The sequence below is a fragment of the Copadichromis virginalis genome, linkage group LG13 (assembly GCF_057382275.1).
Source record: "Copadichromis virginalis isolate Kocher_CV1m ecotype Utaka linkage group LG13, C_Virginalis_male_GT1.1, whole genome shotgun sequence".
NCBI lineage: Eukaryota > Metazoa > Chordata > Actinopteri > Cichliformes > Cichlidae > Copadichromis > Copadichromis virginalis.
The window spans coordinates 14,186,401-14,204,808 of record NC_140630.1 but is presented as its reverse complement, the minus strand read 5'-3'; the positions used below and the strand labels follow the sequence as shown (position 1 = coordinate 14,204,808).

At 42.1% G+C, this 18,408-nt stretch overlaps 1 protein-coding gene across 5 annotated transcripts in view; it reads left to right on the top strand.

Moving 5' to 3' along the window:
* The window catches only part of LOC146695354 (C-terminal-binding protein 2-like), an 89,762-nt gene that overhangs the window by 66,198 nt on the left and 5,156 nt on the right, over positions 1 to 18,408 (top strand). For 2 of the 5 annotated variants that reach the window (XM_085477447.1, XM_085477444.1), the window contains 7 exons: positions 7,219 to 7,373; positions 11,707 to 11,851; positions 12,508 to 12,714; positions 13,874 to 14,088; positions 16,380 to 16,510; positions 16,618 to 16,745; positions 16,839 to 16,962. In XM_085477447.1, the coding sequence (XP_085333573.1) occupies positions 7,219 to 7,373; positions 11,707 to 11,851; positions 12,508 to 12,714; positions 13,874 to 14,088; positions 16,380 to 16,510; positions 16,618 to 16,745; positions 16,839 to 16,962 (1,105 nt within the window). Of the gene's footprint in view, positions 1 to 7,218; positions 7,374 to 11,706; positions 11,852 to 12,507; positions 12,715 to 13,873; positions 14,089 to 16,379; positions 16,511 to 16,614; positions 16,746 to 16,838; positions 16,963 to 17,222; positions 17,301 to 18,408 lie in introns of all 5 variants that reach the window. The other 3 variants (XM_085477445.1, XM_085477446.1, XM_085477443.1) reach the window with 3 other exon arrangements.

Here is an 18,408-nt window from a genome sequence, read left to right as displayed (position 1 = left end):
CAAGGACCAATAATGACACTGTGGTAATCAACGTGTGGTTTACAGAAGCCCGTAGTAATGAGACGTACAATAAAGCAACTATACTTCCAAAACTGATGATGAGCTTACGGCATGAAGACCTTAATGGCTTACAATGCAAACAAGGTGTTTCGACCATCTTTCTGGCTGGTTACCTCAGGATTTGTGTTGTGAATTTTTAGTGATAGTGTACCTGGTTTGGAACCCCTCAAAGTCAGTTGCCATCTGCAAAGCAACTTCCGTTTGTGATTCAGTGGAGTCAAGTTGACATGTATTCTGTTTATAAATTGACAATTACTTGTAATAAATTGACAAAAATCGCAAATATGTTGCCGTCTGTTGCAAACCTGTTGCCATCTACAGTAATTCACATTGACAGAAATTCCCATGAACTGCTTATATTCAAACTCCAGCCAGAACACCATGGATCTGAAACAGAAATTCCACAAATGATGATGTCGTTTTACTGCACAATGGTGCCCAAGACAATCTGCAATCTTGCGTAGACATAGCAATGTAACCAAAAAATAGTTGCAGCTGCAAATGAGTTGTGTTCATTTGTGCAGACAAGCATTCACTTCGACACTGTAGTCTCTTGACTAAAATTCTTTTAGTCTTAGTGGAGTAAATCTCATAAGATTATAGTAGACTAAATCTAAAGTTGACTGAGTTGACTAAAATATAAAGCGTAACATTTTTTGGGGTTTTTACAGTTAGAGTTGCTCCACACTGTTTACACTTGCTCCACTAGTGTTTTATTTTCCTAGACATCATATGCAAAATGTGTCCATATGTCGATTCTCGTCTTCCTCCCAATTCTTACTGCAGGAAGAGATCACCTCTGACTGGATCACTTCCAAAACTCATCCTGCCTTTCCACACAACTAAAATCTCCACAATATCCAAATGATTGGTCACCAATTTTGACACTGGTGCAAACTGAGTCAGCACGTTGGTAATCTGTCTGCGCTTAAAATTTTCAATTTGCAAACTTTCGCCAGTCTGTCTGAGAGTTGTTGCTGTGATGTAGAGACAGGCTAGCTCTCAAGAGTCATCGTGCAATCAAAAGTGGTTGCTTAGAGAATCTCTGGGCCATCAGTTGTTCGCTGCAAGTAGTTGTAATCAGTCTGTGAAATTCACTCCAATCACTTGGCAACCACCAATTTTTCCTAGTCCCAAGGAGGTTGTTGTTCTACTTTTATTCTAGTGTGGCTGAACCATAAAGTGAACCAGACATTCTTTGTTAGGAACTGAATGATCGAGAGGAATGATTAAAAACAATTAGCTATGAACAAAATTTTTCATTTAAATAAACATGATAAAGGAAAAGTGTATGTTAGCACCACTGCTAGGTGAGCTTTTCCTCCTCATACTGTTATTGCAGTTAAAAATTGTTGCAGTTACTTTAATCGGTTGATTCTTCTAGTCTAAAATTTGCAAATGTGAGGGTAAAGTTGTAAGAATTATTGATGTTATACATCAGTATCTGTCCTGGCTGCTCTTATTGTGTGAACTGTCTCTTAATTGTAGTACACGAAACGTACAGTTGCTCATTGACACGCTGTCATTTTTTCTGTAGCTTAGCGTCTGAAGGAAGATTCAGTCTTTCTGTTCAGCACCAGTGAGCTCCTTCAAATCACTGGTCAGGGATCCGAGTCATTAAGACTCACATTAACAGCTTTGTTAAGTGTTAATTATCCGCAGATTCATCATGTGTTAACCGCGGTGCCACGTTCAGCCTTATTAGGCCGGAGAAAGACGATTAACCACCAGGAAATAATTAATCAACAGCTTTTTGACCTACTTCCTGTAAGTGACTGATTTTTCCCGCCAGCTGCAACTTGTTTATCTGTGTACAAAGTATGAGCAACTGATTTTCTCCTTTTATCTCTGGGTGTGTGTGTTTGCATTTTTCTCGCGTGTGTATATGCACAAGTCGAATATGTTTCCTTGTGTGTGACTCCTGGATGATAGCAGTATTTTGCAGTCGGATAATGAACTCGGCAGGAGTGTGATGAGGCAAGGCGCAGGGAAAGCTGTGGAGCCACAGGTGTGTTTGGCGAGCTGGAGTCCTCTCTCTGGACCTACCTCACTAACACACATCAAACACACCTACACATACAAAATGAGTCCATCCGGTGAGAATAATAAAAGCTTTCATCTTATACTCTGAAGAAACACAGTGAAGCCACTTTTTTTCAGATTATACCTTCTGAAGACTTTGTATCAAGTACTGCTTTCAGCAGGAATTCTTAATAGAGGTGTAAAACATAATATATATTAAATACGAGCGAGACTTTCCAAAGATATATTCATTTTTTGTGTACTGAGAATTTTAAGTGGACAAGCCTCTCAATGTGTGTGTAACATTTGTGTGTCTTTTTATTATGAGTGAAAATTGTGAATGCTTTGCTTCAAAGGCTAACAAAAGACACTTTTTCACATTTTCTATGCTCCTCAGTTATGACAGCAAAGCTAGATGGAGGGGCCATCAGGAATTAACTAGTGACTCACCTGCCAAGAGCCTGTGATATTTATTCAGTTTAGAGTACCTACTGTCAGTTTACGACAGGTAAGGTAAACTAGAGAACTCTAAAAGTCAGATGATCCCCTGTTAGCAAGCATTTGGTGACACTGGGGAGGAAGAACGCCTTTTGAACAGGAAGGGACCTCCAGTAGAACCACTCCCAGAGAGGGACTGCCATGCTTGACCAATGAGGAGTCAGAGGACGAGAAGAGCAGAAAAGAGAGACAAAACAGTCTATCGCAGCCTTTGCTAACACAGTTCCCCAATTTCCTCAGTCACAAAACCCTGCAGACCAGATGACATCTATCTGGGAATGTCTGGTCGCTAGGGAAGAATATATGTATTCCCTGAACTGGTTGGCAGAGTGGTTGCTGCTGGTAATCGCTGTGTAAAATCAGTCATGAAGAGGGAGCTGCACCAAAAATCTCCTTGTGCTGGCTTTGCTAGGTGTCTTCCATGCAAACAACTGCTGCAAACTGCTGCAGTCTGCTGGTGAACAAATCGATTACAAAGAGGTTTTCAGCGAAGCACTGTTTACTCCTTTGCACCAATTTCACCTAGTGACAGCAAGCAACTGCCAACTAGTTTGTGAATACACATTTTTCCTTAGTAAATGGTGCTTACCAGGAGGACAGTCGCTGACTGGTGTCAAAGCATACTTGTCTGTAGTTTTAGCAGTTGATTTCACATGCAGCAAGTTGGGGAATACTCACTTTTCCCTGGCGACCAGTGGTTGCCAGGCAGTCACCAACTGGTCTCTAGCCCTGGGCGACTGGTGCCTGACTTTTTGCTTTTGATATACTATCTACCTTTACAGCCCAGCAGGACTATGGTTAAATCACTAGACACTTCCACCACTTTCACAGGCTGTAGATTCACCGCAAGGGAAGCAGAATGCAGGTGAAGTAAAATAAAAACCCTGGCTATAGAAAGACGACATAAGTGTCTTTGCTGGAAACTAATAATTATCATTTGCTCTTGATACTAATTAGTTAGAGTTTTCTAATTATTTTTTTTTGACTGCATTTACAGTTTTCTAAAGTTGTATACACATCAGCAAAACATATTATTGGTGATTGCACACATTTCAAGTGATGCAGTTTTAATCTGAAGACAGATCTTCGCTTGTATTCACAAATCAGATACAGACATACAGACTGAAATAGTCACAACTGTCCGCACACATTTGCAAATAATATTGCTTCAATAATATCCCCAAAGCGCTGCACAGTAATAATATTAGTAATGGCTGTCATATAATAGAATATAATAAAAACTGTCTCTTTATCTCCAAAGTATTTTATGAAGCTGAGTTATAAAGTGGCTCATATATCTGTTGTAAAACTCATAAATTCAGCAAAACATAAAACATAGAACCAAAGCAATAACATAAAAAAAATCACCAGCAAAACAATGGCAGTAATAACTAACAGAGTATCATTTCATCTAAACAAGTCTATAAAAGTGAATTTCAAGCAGCTATTAACAGATTATAATCAATCTGCTAGTTTGAGCTCGCTAACAGAGCCACGGGGGAGGCCTGTGTGCTGTGCTTTCATAGAGTTAGAGCTCAGAAGAAACAGATTTTGAAAAGCGTTATTAAAATCAAAGCAACAGAGGCCTCAATGGAGAAACTTTTCCCATAATGCAACTCTGCAGCCTCTTTCATTAAACCCTGCCACCCTGCGAACTCCGCTTCTTTTATACCCCGCTACTTGAGTTTGTGACTCATGCCTTCTGTTAATAATGTCACACACTTTCGTTTCCCTCCGGGGTTGCAGAAGATTTCATACAATTGTGAGGTGAAAGATTGGCGTATTGCTCCTTTAAATGCCCATCCGGAGCTTTAAAAGTAATCAGTCTTGTCTTCAAATCCATCCAACAAATAGGCAATCCACTTGAGCTGTTAAATTTTAAAGATATGATGATACAGAGTCTCAAGTTTTTCCTCACTGCAGTTTTACTCCCTGGCCCCATATTTTGACATTTCACTGAGTATAACAGAGCAATAGAACCAGAGTATTCGATTAAATAACCCCATAAAAATACATGCACGTGTTTGTATGTCAGCTAATATCACAGCCAGAGCTGGGATGGTGACGACAATCTGCAAAGCTCCTTTTTAAATTAACCCAGAGTTTCCATTTCTCGATGTTGGATGTAGAACAACAGCCTGTTATTCGTTTTTTTGTGTAGCTTTATATGTACAGACTGCGTGCACATTTGCTTGGCAAGCAGAAGGTTGCAAGTTTGATTCCAGCCAGAGTCACAAATCCCTTCGGGGTTGCGTCAGGAAAGGTAAAACCCAAACCAAACATGTTGAGCTACATGCTATGTTGTTGTGAGCAGTTCAAAGTAGCTCATGTGTGCAGTCATTGAATTCCCCATGAGTTACTCCTCCTGTTGCATGTGTGCATATGCACTGCATACCTTGACAACATGCGGTCTGAAAAGTGATGCCGCTGTAGAAATGTCTAACGGCCAGCTGGGGGCGACTTTATATGAGTGTATAAAAGTTTGCAAGCAACTGATGCTAATGTTCACTTCATTTATCACCTCATTAAACACTTTCCTGGTGAGTTTATGGTCTCAATCTCTGGTTTCACATCTTATTATTCACAATATTTTTTGTAATTATCTTCCCAGTTGGAGTCAAATAGATGATTAAACAGTTTATGCTTCAGATCTGTCCCTTCAAAAATCCAAGATGGCAGCAGCCAAAACACACAGCTCCATCCATCCATCTGTCCGTCCATTTTCTGCCACTCATTCGGGCTTGGGTCTTGGGGGCAGGACACTAAGCGCCAGCCCACCCTCTACCCAGCTGCTTCCTCCAGCTCTTCCCTTGAGATGCTGAGGCCTTCTCAAACCAACTGAGAGACATAATGTCTACCAAGTGTACTACTTCTGCTCCACAGTCTTCTTCTAGTGGGAACTGCCTGAAATCCCTCACCCAGGAGATGTTCAGTAGGCAGCCCTATCCAATGCCTGAACCACTGCAGCTGGTTCCCTTTGGGTGAGGATCTTGGTCTACTCCTCCTTATCAGTCTCCACCCTCTGGAGGAAGATCATTTGCTGCCCCTTGTATCCGCAGCCTTATTCTTCTGGTCACCAGTCATAGATGAAAGTGGGAACACTCAACTCGACAGATAAATATTGGACTCTTGGTTTTTCTTGAAATTCTGGAGATTAAAAATCTCTTTTGTAAGAGCAGCCTGGCCTGACAACGGTGGCAATAAACAAGTATGTTTGGTTTTATTTCTGCAAGAGAAACCAGAGCTGCCAGAGAAAAGGGCCCTGCCTGCTTTTGAAACTAGGACCCTCTTGCTGTGAGCCAAGAGTGCTAACCAATGAGCCGCGATGCTGCCAAGCTGCCATGTATTCCAAAAAACAAGAGAAATGCAATATCATTGATAGAGAGCTTCCCCCAACTCTTTGCACGTGCAGGAAGTGTTACCCCACCCCCCCCCACCCCCCCAAAAAATAAAATGCACAGAAATGCCAAGGCTATTTAAACTTTTGCAGAGGTGTTTGGGTTTGTGTCAAACATAGTAACGAGCTGACTGAGAAAATTTATCTCCAGGTCCTTAAAAGAAAAGAAAATACAATTTCAGAAGGCTGTCTTCTGTCCAGAATAAAAAAAAACAAAAAAACAATCCTGCTGGCGCAGAAATACTGCTGCATGCACGTCTTCCTTTTTTTTTTTTTTTTTTTTTTTTGTTTCTTTCGCTTTACATTACTCTCTTCTGATCTGCCTGCAGTGCATATGTTAACATGGTGTAGTTGTGGAGGTCACAAACACTGTCCTTGCTATGGAGCAGTTAGAGAGACAGACATAGCGCGAGCAGGCTTGGACGTCCTCACCACCAGCGCAGATGCCACTAAATAAAATATTTCATAATCCTGCCCAAATCCTCTAATCACCATGACAACAGGCAGCAGGGAGCCAGAGAGTGGTGGTGGTGGTGGTGATGGTGTGTGGACCCCCCTCCTCCTTTCTTTTCCCTCCTTTTCCCTCTTTTAACCAGACTTTGGCTCCACACTGTGAGATTGTTTTTCTTAATAGAAGCTGCGCTGTTTTATGATCACCCAAAGAAGAGATCATCGCATTGATTTTCAGGAAAGTGTTTAAAGTAGAACACTCACTTTTTTTACCCTAACAGGCCACTGTATAGTGTCTCAGTGACCAGCTGCAAACTCCTGGAGAGGAGCATCAAGTTTAAATTGAATTACTGCAGATAGAGTGCTGTCAGAGTCCAGAAGGTACAGATATTCACACAGTGAAGGCCTGCTGGGTTCTGTATGGTGATAGGATAATGGAGGTGATGACCTCACAGGGTGAAAGGACCTGTTGCCTGGAAACAGTGTGGATAACAGCAAGAGACCAGGGGGGTAGTCATATCGCTGGTGTGTGGGTGCGAGTGTGTGATATCGACCAGTGTTGCCAGGTAAGGGAGATGATGACATTGGTTTAAAGTCAAGTTTAAGTGTATCGATCTCACTCACGTGTGTGTGTGTTTGTGCCACTGATATCACAGCCCACACACACACCGGTCCAGCACTTCCCACTGCGACATGGATTTCCCTGCGTTTTCCTGCTTCTTCCTTCGCTCATTTGACGGTGTGTGCCAAACATAAATAATTAACTCCTTCTCCTCTCTGTCTCCCTGCAGGTATTCGGCCCCAGATTATGAACGGGCCTATGCACCCGCGCCCTCTGGTGGCGCTGCTGGATGGGCGCGACTGCACTGTGGAGATGCCCATCCTCAAAGATCTGGCCACCGTGGCTTTCTGTGACGCTCAGTCCACGCAGGAGATACATGAAAAGGTACACCGTCAGATTTCAGAGGGGATTTAATTGACTTTGAACGGGGCATAGTTGTTAGTGCCAGTCTGACTATTTCAGAAACTGGTTATCCGCTGGGATTTTTCCACACGGCGAGCTCTAGGGTTAACAGAAAATGCTCTGATACGAAAACTATCCAGTGAACTGCAGTTCTTTGGGCGAAGTCTTGTTGATTCCAGATGTTAGAGGAGAATGGCCTCGAAGCAGATGGGCTGCAGCAGCAGAAGACCACACCGTGTGCCACTCCTGCAAGCTAAGAACAGGAACAGGGGCTGTAGTTCACACGGACTCGACAAAATAGGACAGTAGATGATTGGAAAAAATGTCACGTGGTCTGATGAGTCTCAGTTTCTTTTTGGATAGTAGGAATTTACTGTAAACAAGATGAAAGCATTGAGCCATCCTCCCTTGTATCAGTGTTTCAGGATGCAATAGTGTTGGCACACTTTGGGACCAGTACTCAATAGTATCTGAGTATTGCTGTTGCTGGCCATGTTAGTCCCATTACACAAATTTCAAATCATCTCAAACTGGCCTTTTGAACTTGACAATAACCAGAGCTCAAACAAGCCATGAACCTTTGGTTTCCCAACACCTTGTCGAATCTGTGCCATTCTGAATTAATGGAGTTCTGAGGGCAAAAGTGGATCAAATCCAGTATTAGCAAGGCACGCTCACTGGCCTAAGTGGCCATTGTGTCTATTATTATTATATTATAATGTATTTTATATTATTATGTTCTAACTGAATAAAGAAGCCCAACATTTTCCATTTCTTTACTTAGAGATTTGACTCTTCCTCCTCATAATTTCCATATTTTGACATTTAACAGTTTTAAGATGCACTACATATTAGATTTATGTCAGACCAATTATTGACGTTTTCTTGCAAGGTGATGCTCCTCGCTGTAACACTTGTAGAAGCCCCAGTGGCAGTATCTGCAGGAGCACTGACTGTGATACTGACACAGTGTGGACTTTTAATGTTTTTCTTGAAATATTTGCTCTCAGTCGAGTGCAGTAGAATCATCTCTTTCCTCCCTCTCCGTCTCCTCCTCTCTAATGTTTTAATAATATTTCAGCCCACTGGCTTGTTCCACTCTCCCAGTTCAGCTATAATGGTTTCATCACTGACTCTAATCCCACTGGGTGCTGAAGTGCTGCTTTGTTAAATAAGGACGAGGAGGAGGAGGAGGAGGCGGCTGGTAATAGAAATGCAGTATAATTGTTCTCAGCCAGAGTGGGTGAAACATTTGTCTTATTTTACTGTCTATGCACTGGAGCCAGCGAGCAGCAATTTTACAGTCCAAGCTGGAGGGTTTGTGTCTTCACGCTCACAAAGAGGAAAGGAAGCCTTCCAATTCATGCCATGTCAGTTTCAGAGAAAATGCTACCATATTTCAGTTGTTGTAAATGTGTAATGAAAAATGGGTCTGATTGAATTTGTTGAAAACATTTATGCTTAAAAAGAAACCAAACGGTTGATATTTCACCTTATTTTCACCTTACAGACACACACACGACACACAAAAGCGTCCAGTAAGACATTATGAATACATTTCTCACAGAGGATCCACCTGGGAGTATAGATGCTGGCAACGGTCCCATGACTGTAACTGCGCAGCAGAGGTTAAACACACAAACACACACACACCCTCCGACAACCTCACTACAAGAGCTGAAGCAGTGTTCACACACGTGCACATAAACAAACTCTTAGGGTGCAAACACAAGCATGCTGCCGTCTCTTTCTGTGACTGCCTGGAAGTGAGCAGATGCAGTGTTTGAGTTATGCTCCACTTAAAGACTCCGTACTAAACTGTAGCTCTTGAGCTCTCAATGTGCAACTGCAAGCCTGCCAAAAACACCTCGACTTCTGCCGAGCACGCGTTAAAAGGAATTTATTAGAAAGTACTTCTGGCGTATTCCCTGGAACAGTGCCGTCCTTGAAAGGACAAAGAAGATCCTTTGGATTTCTGAAGATACAAAGTGGTGCGCTTTAAAAGTGTCTTTGACGTCATTATAAAAGTAACTGCAGCTGATATTCTATTGAAAAGTGATCACTTTTGCAGATATAATTGAGAAAAAGATTTTATGTTGGAGAAATGTTAGTTAATTTAGTATTTTTAAGCTTTCGGTTGACAAGTGTTAGGAAAAGTAGGGCATTAAACAAAGATGTTCAGCTATAGTCTTAAAATATATGAGCAGTAAATGTATTATTTAAAAAATTGATCGTGCTTGACTTGATGTGTCTTAGATTTTCTCTGTTCTCTGTATTGTTGTAGGGTCTTTACCATACAATATAAAGCATCTTGAGGCAACTGCCGCTGTGATTGGGAGCTATATAAGTAAAACTGAAGTGAATTGATTTGTTCTTTACATTCATCCCTCCATCAACTCCATCTTCACACTAGCTGCCGATCAGCAATCCTTTTTCCCTTTCCGACACAAAAACTCAACAAACCCAAGTCCAAAATTCAAAACTTTCCTCTGAAGCCCCAAGCCTGTGATTGCATAACAAGGTGCTTAAAGTGCAGAGGAAAGTGGTCAAATAACTGATTGAAGTTTGCTTCATTGTTGTAGTGAAATGGCTTTTGGAGCTAGAAGCAGCTGCAGGTAATTAACTTAGCTTAGCTTGTTGGTTTAAAGCCAACAATAAGCCTACCGGCACCTCAGAAGCTATGGTCATGAGAAAAAGGAACTACACCCTCTCTCTGTTCTAAGATTTTACAGATTAGGACAGGAATGAAAAGTCATCTGGTTTTGAGTAGGTCATGCAATTAGGTAAATATAACCTGGTGTGAGCAACAGTGCGTGATGTGTTACACAGAAACTAACTTGTTTGGAAGGGTTGCCAGGAGAAAGTCCCTTGTCTCTAAAGGAGCACGGCTTAGGTTTGCAAAGTTCATCTTAAAAAAAACACAAGACGTCTGGAACAATGTTCACAGTGGAGATGTTTGACTACAATGCACAGTACCAATTATAAAGAAAACAAATCAAAACACTGAATTTCAGCACAAATAACTCGTACAAACGGTGAAGCATGGTGGTGGACGGGTGATGATTTGGGTCCTGGTCACCTTGCAGTCTTTGAGTCAACCATGAACTCCTCCTTATACAAAAGTATTCTAGATTATGTGAGGCCATCGTGTTAAAACTGGGTCATGCAACAGGACAACAATCCCTGAAATGGCTGAAATAGAAAATAATCAAGATTCTGCAATGACCTGATTGAAATGTGTGACATATTTACCTAATTTTAAGACCTGATATGGGCCAGCTGATTTGTCAGTGCATCCTGATATATAAAACCTTATGTATCAGAAAGAGGGTGCCGTTTCTTTTTCACATGACTGTAAGTGGCACACGCTTTCATTTGGCTAAAGGAGAGATATGTTGGGCTTAGTTTAGTGTAAAGACTGAAAACAGAAATATTCTTCTTCTCACCTTTCAAACACAACTGCAAACATATTTCAAGTTTAATCTCCACACAAATTGAAATGGATTGCAGTAATCACGATCCTTTGCTGTGTTTAAATGCGAAGGAGCACGTGATGTATCAGCTCAGAGCGGCACTTTTTTAAACAGCCATGAATACCACAGAAAGAAAACGTAATTTTTCTCACAGTTTCCACTTCATGTACACTCAGCTTGTATCCCTGTTTGTCCTTCTCCAGCTGGCCCGCTTTACTCGAGTAATGAGAGCGATGCACGAGGAGAGCTTTAACCTTGAGTTTAGCACCCAGCCCTTCCTTCAGATAGCTCCACTGTGAATGCTCTGTGGAAATTCACGGCTGCGCTGTTCTGGCTCGGCTAGGGTTAATTTAGTTAGCAGGATGTGAATTCAGACCGGTTACTTAACAGCCCTTGGCTTGCAGAATCTACTTGTTTATGCTTTGTGGGTTTCTCAGCAGCTGTCAGTCTACTTTATTGTCCTGCCTGCATCCATTCTAACCTTGTTTGCATACAGTTTGAATGGATGTGTTGTGACAAAAACCAGCTTTGGCAAGCACTCATTGTACAGTAAACACAAAGGCAATCACTCATATTTTAGTGCACATATAAACAATCCATTTGCATTTAGATGAAGAATAGCGGACATAAACTTTGGGAAGATGGGAGGTAGCGAGAGCACGCATATTCATGTTGGCTGTTACAGAAGAGCCATCTGAATATCAGTGCCGGGTTGAGGATGATTAAGAACAGTAATGACATTGGGGTAGCAATATAAATGCAGATGAAAATGTTCAACTAATAATGGCTGTGGACATAAGCAGTGATGATGATGAGGCCTTATCCTCTCTGATGTCCCCCAGGTGCTGAATGAGGCCGTAGGGGCCATGATGTACCACACCATCACCCTGACCAGAGAGGACTTGGAGAAGTTCAAGGCGCTGCGCATCATCATTCGCATCGGCAGCGGCTACGACAACATCGACATCAAGGCTGCCGGGGAGCTCGGTGAGACTGAGGGACAGATGCACACGAAAGATGAGCGTTGCGAGCAGGGCGGCTCAGGCGCGGAGCGTAATCACGCGGCGTGAATAATGAAGGAGCCTATCTGCTCGTGTGGCTAGCTCATTCACTACAAAGAGAAAACATAAAGGATGATTCATCAAGTGGAAAATATGCATCGCGGAGGAGGACCAAATCAAACTCTGCTCGCGATGTTTACGCGACACATATGTACAGGAGTTTACTGTAAACAGTAGATGTAACAGAGCTAATTTCACATGCAGAGCAGCTGCTCCGACTGATATCAAACTCTCCCTGTGATTCCCATTTGGCCCCGTCGGCATATGTTTGGTATGAGAACAGGATTTGTGTGATATCCTAATTATTGTCATTTGCGCTCCTATATTTCAGTACGCTGCCAGTCTTTTGGTGGGCATAATTAGCAATTAGAACGATCCTCTTATCATTCATATTTCAGTTTTATACACAGCGGGATTTTATTCTGTAGTAAGTCATAAAGACGGAGAAATATCCTGCCATTTATTTCGTAAAATAAAATACTAGCAAATGGATCTCTCTCTCTCTCCAAAGCAGTGACAGTAATCTGTGAAGCAATATTGTTACAGCAGTAGTCGACTAAATTGCTATCTCTCCTTGTCCAGGCATTGCAGTGTGTAATATTCCCTCAGCGGCCGTAGAAGAAACAGCAGACTCGACGCTTTGTCACATCCTTAACCTGTACCGGCGAAACACCTGGCTGTACCAGGCTCTTCGGGAGGGCACGCGGGTCCAGAGCGTGGAGCAGATCCGGGAGGTGGCGTCAGGAGCAGCCAGGATCCGAGGAGAGACGTTGGGCCTGATCGGATTTGGTAAGTTGCTTGTTTTGGGTTTTATTGCAGAAAGCGTGCAGAGCTGAAAAGTGCATATTGAATGATTAGCCACAGCATTGAAACCAATGATACAGACCACCTGTCAAAAAAACCCACAAATATTTTCGAAATCTGTCAAAAACATGTTTAAAACTTAAAATTATATTGTTATTTATTAACCACAAAACAAACAGAATCCAATTCTCTGCATAACATTAGACCTGTTATTTGTTATTTGGCATCTTATTTTAAAAAAAAGAGTCTACTTTTCTACTTTTATGTAAATACATATTGAATATTCACAAATAACAATGACAATTATATTTTAGGTTTAAAAATATCGTTTTAATTAAAGAGCTTGGACATACTGATAGATTATTCATCACAGATTCATTACAAAATAATTTTTGGTAATTACCAGTACTGTTAGTGCAACTTTGGAACAATTCTTGCATTAAGTTTTGGTCTAATACATTTGGTAAGCTCTGTAGGTCAAGTAAATAACAATGATTATTTAGTTACAACTGCAAAAATGCTGAAAAACTTTCATGTTGGCTCTGAAAGAGAAGTAAAAAAACACATATCCCTCTATAACTGGAGAACGTCGTCCTCTATCCACTGCCCAAAGCAAATTCAGTAGACACATGAGCACCCAAACTTTAAGAAAGGTGGGCTGGTTGGATGAACCTTAACCCGAGATGAGAACAGACGTCAGTGTGATTCTCCGGGCAGTGTTCGACTGGGAAACCTCGAGTTCCAGCATTTGTGTGGATGTTCTTTGACACATACTATCTATTTGTCTAACAGTACCAAACTTCTTCATAGCTAGTGTATTCCCCAAGGACACTAGCTTCTTTTAGCAGGTGCACCCTGCCTCACTGCATAATTTTATAGAACAACTTGCCCAGATCCCACCACAATGTGCGTCTTACACAGATTAAAGGATCTGCTTCCTCCTGTGCATGACCCATCAGGACACCTTCAGAGTCTGATATTATATAATAGGCACTGAACACAAAGTATAGCAGAAGCTAATGATAATATTTAAATGTCTGACCTGAATTCCTATCAATACATTAAGCAGCTGCCGACACATTTCACTAACACCTATTAAAAGTAAGGTTAGTTGATGCTCTTTCTCCTCTCGTGGCCGCCTCAGGTCGTTCAGGCCAGGCAGTGGCCATGCGGGCCAAGGCGTTTGGCTTCAACGTGATCTTCTACGACCCCTACCTCCAGGACGGCTTGGAGCGCTCGCTGGGCGTGCAGCGAGTCTATACTCTCCAGGACTTGCTCTACCAGAGCGACTGCGTCTCCCTGCACTGCAACCTGAACGAACACAACCACCACCTCATCAACGACTTCACCATCAAACAGGTGGGGGGACCGGGAAATTCTGACATGAGGTAAAGGGAGATTGTCTCGCCTTGGCAGGAGCGCTTTCTCCTTGAGGCTGGTAGGACAGCTTCAGACCAGCAGCCGAGTCAGCCAGCTTTGGGTTTATCTAGACTGCCAGCGCTCCTTTGTTGGCAACTTAAAATAACAGGCTGTTAAAGCGAGCTTTTAATGAGTGCTAGGATCAAGCAAAGAAACACAGGTGTTTGGACAATCTCTGAATTCTGATTATATATTTGGGAGTGGATGGTGGTGGAACATGATTCTGAGTTTTTTTTCTTTAGAGTGGTGGGTGGTGGAGGCACAAATCTCTGGGAGGACTGTGTCAGGAAGGGGCGTAAAAATCTGTGACAAATCAAATATGCGGATCCATCTGCATCTGTAAAGTGGTAGGCAGGGGGTGTTAACATAATCAGGCTGTTCTTCCATGTTGTTTCTGTCCTTTTGTAGCTTTCTAGTGTCTCCCAAACACTGCCAGAGTATATGTGAGTATGTGGGTGTAGGAGCATGTGCAGTCAAAGTATGGTCTGGTGCATGTTTTTCACAAACCATATACAGTACATTTATAGGACAGAAAATATATTTTTATTTTTTAAATGCTAATGAAATTAAATAGTTCTGACCCAAATAGAACATAGTAACTTGACTTTCTTATATATTTAATAAACTGTTTTTTAGCAGTATAACACATGTCTTGTCAAGTTTTTGTCTCTGTAGCACTAAGAATACAAGAAGCGCCTCTACAGTCTTTTCCTGGTCACTGCTGCCACCTATAGAACTTAACCTGTACTGCAAACGTACAGAAGCGCATATTAGTACTTGTGTTTATCTTACAGAAACAAAAATTGAGCTGTTTGATCTTAAGCATTATCATGAATGCAGCCAACTTGCACATTTGTCATATTTATATGGTTCAGATCATTTAAAGATTTTAATATTAGACAAAGTTCTCCTTAGTAAATCAGAAAAGCAGTGTTTAAGTGATGATTTCCACCTCCAACCCCCAGTCTTTTCACTAGACACACCCACATCTGATTCCTCCCAGTTCTGCTGAATCAAGAATCACATAAATAGAACCTGTCTGACAAAGTGAATTAGGCAAAAAAAATCTAAAAAAAAAAAAAAAAAAACCTCCCCCAAAACCCCACACATCACACCATGCTCTGCAGAAACTCTCACTCGGGCCACACTCTAAAGATAAAAACCCACATCTTGCAGTCTGGAAAGGGTTAAAAAGCCATTTCTAGGGCTTTAGAACTCCAGCGAACCGCAGAGAGAGTCATTATCCACAAATGGAGAAAATTTGGAAGAGTGGTGAAACTTCCCAGGCGTGGTCAACCTACCTAAATTACTGCAAGAATAATTTTGAAGAGAACCCAGGACAACATCTAAAGAACTGCAGGCATTGTGTGCCTCAGAGTTCATGATTCAACAATAAGAAAGAGACTGGGCAAAAAAAAAGACATCCATGGGAGACTTCAAGGAGAAAGCCACTGCTTACCAAAAAGAATGCTTGTGAACAAACATCCTGATGATCCCTTTTTGAAAGGTTTGAGTCCCACTCAATAAAAGAACCATCATAGCAACAGTCAAACATGGTGGTGGTAGTGTGATGGTCTGGGGCTGATTTGCTGCTTCAGGACCTGGGTGACTTGCTGTAGTAGGTGGAACCATGAATTCTTTCCTCTGCCAGAAAATCCTGAAGTGGAATATCCAGCTATCAATTTAAGCCCTGCAGCTCATGCACACTTGGGTTATGCAGAAGTTCAGTGATGTGAAGCACATCAGGAAGTCAACCTCCGACTGGTTTTGCAGTGGCCGGGTCACAGTCCAGACTTAAATGTGATTGAGGTGTTTTGGAATGACTTTAAAAAGCCTGTTGATGTTCAAAAATCCTCCAATGTGGCTGAATTAAAGCAATCCTGCAAAGAAGAGTGCACCAAAATTCCTCCACAACAACGTGAAAGACTCAATATCAGTTATCACAAACACTCGATTGCAGGAATAATTTTTTCACATAGGAGTCAGGTAGATTTTTTACCTTAATAACTGAAATCATCACATAAAAGCAATTGAATTTGAAGGCACTGGTGTCATTTACGTGTCCCGTTTTATTATTAACAGAAGCCTTGTTTTTGCTTCCCGTGCAGCATTGAGCCAGTGACAGCAGCCCTCTGTGTGTGCCATCACAAAAGCACGCATGCTGTTATTTGTTGAAGTGAGACATTTTTATCGAGAGATGAACACTGAATGCTGCGCTGCTCTGTGTGTAGATGCGTCAAGGTGCTTTCTTGGTCAACTGTGCACGTGGGGGTCTAGTGGATGAGAAGGCTTTGGCTCAGGCCCTGAAAGAAGGAAGGATACGGGGCGCCGCCTTGGACGTCCATGAGTCAGAACCTTTCAGGTGCTTTCAGCATCATCCTTTGTTTATAAGTTCAGTTCAATAGAAATAATGTTTTCTTCCTCTTGTATTTAACTTCCCCGTTTCTGTCTTTATTTGCTGCTCAGCAGTTTTTCCCAAGGTCCGCTAAAAGACGCCCCCAACTTGATCTGCACACCCCACACTGCCTGGTACAGCGAGCAGGCATCGCTGGAGATGAGAGAGGCCGCTGCCACAGAAATTCGCAGAGCCATAACCGGTACCGACACGTCTTAGATGGCACACATTCCCACGCTCGCTCTCAAATTTCTCATTTCTCTGCTCACCATAGCTCAATCTCGCCCCGACACAGGCCGTATTCCCGAGAGCCTCCGAAACTGCGTCAACAAAGAGTTCTTTGTTACCACGGCGCCTTGGGGAATGATGGAGCAGCAGCAGCCTCAAGTTCACCCAGAGATCAACGGTGCCGCCTACAGGTAGGAGGTGGATTTATGTGAGCCCAGCATAACGCAGAGATCACCTGTCATTTTGAGCGCCTGCAGTAGTGAGGTTTAATACGTGGGGGAGGGGTAGCTTAAATATTCATATGTGTGTTTGTAACAATTCTGCATAATAGGCTGGGTCCTAGTTTTTGTGGCGTATTTATACATAGAACTTGGCCCAAATTAATGAATCCCATGTTAAGTTCTCAGTCTCTATATTGTCTAAACCAGACTGAACTGCTTCTCTCACACAGCCGAGTGAACCAAACCATGGTACAGGCCATAGCAACGGGGGGAATGCAGGACAAATTATATACCTAATTCCCAACCAGGTAAATGAATACCATCACTGCTGGCCAACAGGCCAGGGCAAATGAATAACATCATGAATAAAACCCCTGTGAAACCTGTAGCCTTTTTCTGCCTCTCACTCTAACCTCCCTGTTCTGTAACTGTACCCACTCTACCCAGCATCCCATCGATTCCCCCGGCTCGCCCTCCCCTCCCTGAAGTAGTGGAAAGCAGTACACAGGGTCACTCTAATGTTTGATGTTTTGTTTTGTTTTTTGTAAGGAAGTGGTACATCTGTAGTTATGTATGTGGACTGAGTAGAAAAAGGTGCCATTACTCTTACAGTTCACGAGGGAAGACTGAAAGCAGGAAGTTGGGGGGAGAATAAAAGTTCTAGAAAGGGATTTGGCGGAGAAATCGTAATTTATAATATTTATTTGTGATTTTGTTTGCAGTGAGCGTTTTCCCCCCACATTTCCCCGCCCTATAATAAAGGATCAATTCACCCAAACTGCTGTATTTATTTTTTCTGGGAGGAGCTATAACCAGTTCACTGAAATCTTAAATCCTAAAATCTGATCAAATAAAAAAGGTTCACACTGCAGGTAAAAGTGGACACAAATCTAATTCTTTCTTTTTTTTTTCAGAACAGCACCAAACACACAGAATCAGATATTTTCCAGTTTAATTTAGGGCCATTTCCATATGTGTTTTGCTACGCGGTGAGCACAGCCAACACTAAAACCTGCCATAAGAGGTAGTCAGCCTGCTCTCATCAAGTCTGTGATTGAATGAGGTCAAGTTGGCAATTACATGAAATCTATTTCCATCTACAGAGAGAAACTCACATTTAAATGTTACTGTTATCTCAGGCATGAGATATGAGGCTATTTAGTGTTCCTGTTTGCTACAGTAGTTTTGTTGTTCTATGTTACATGCCTACGTTTAAATTCTGTTTTATATTTATTCTAGTGCTGTCAGTGTTAATCTCGTTAAAATGACGTTAACGCCATAACCGCATTAACGCGATTAACTCTCTGTTAGTGAGTTAACGCAGATCGCCCCGTGCGTGGGGCTGCATGACGTCAACGCGTTAGCGCGGTTAGCTCGTTAACGGACGTTAATGCGTTTATGGCGTTAACGTCATGT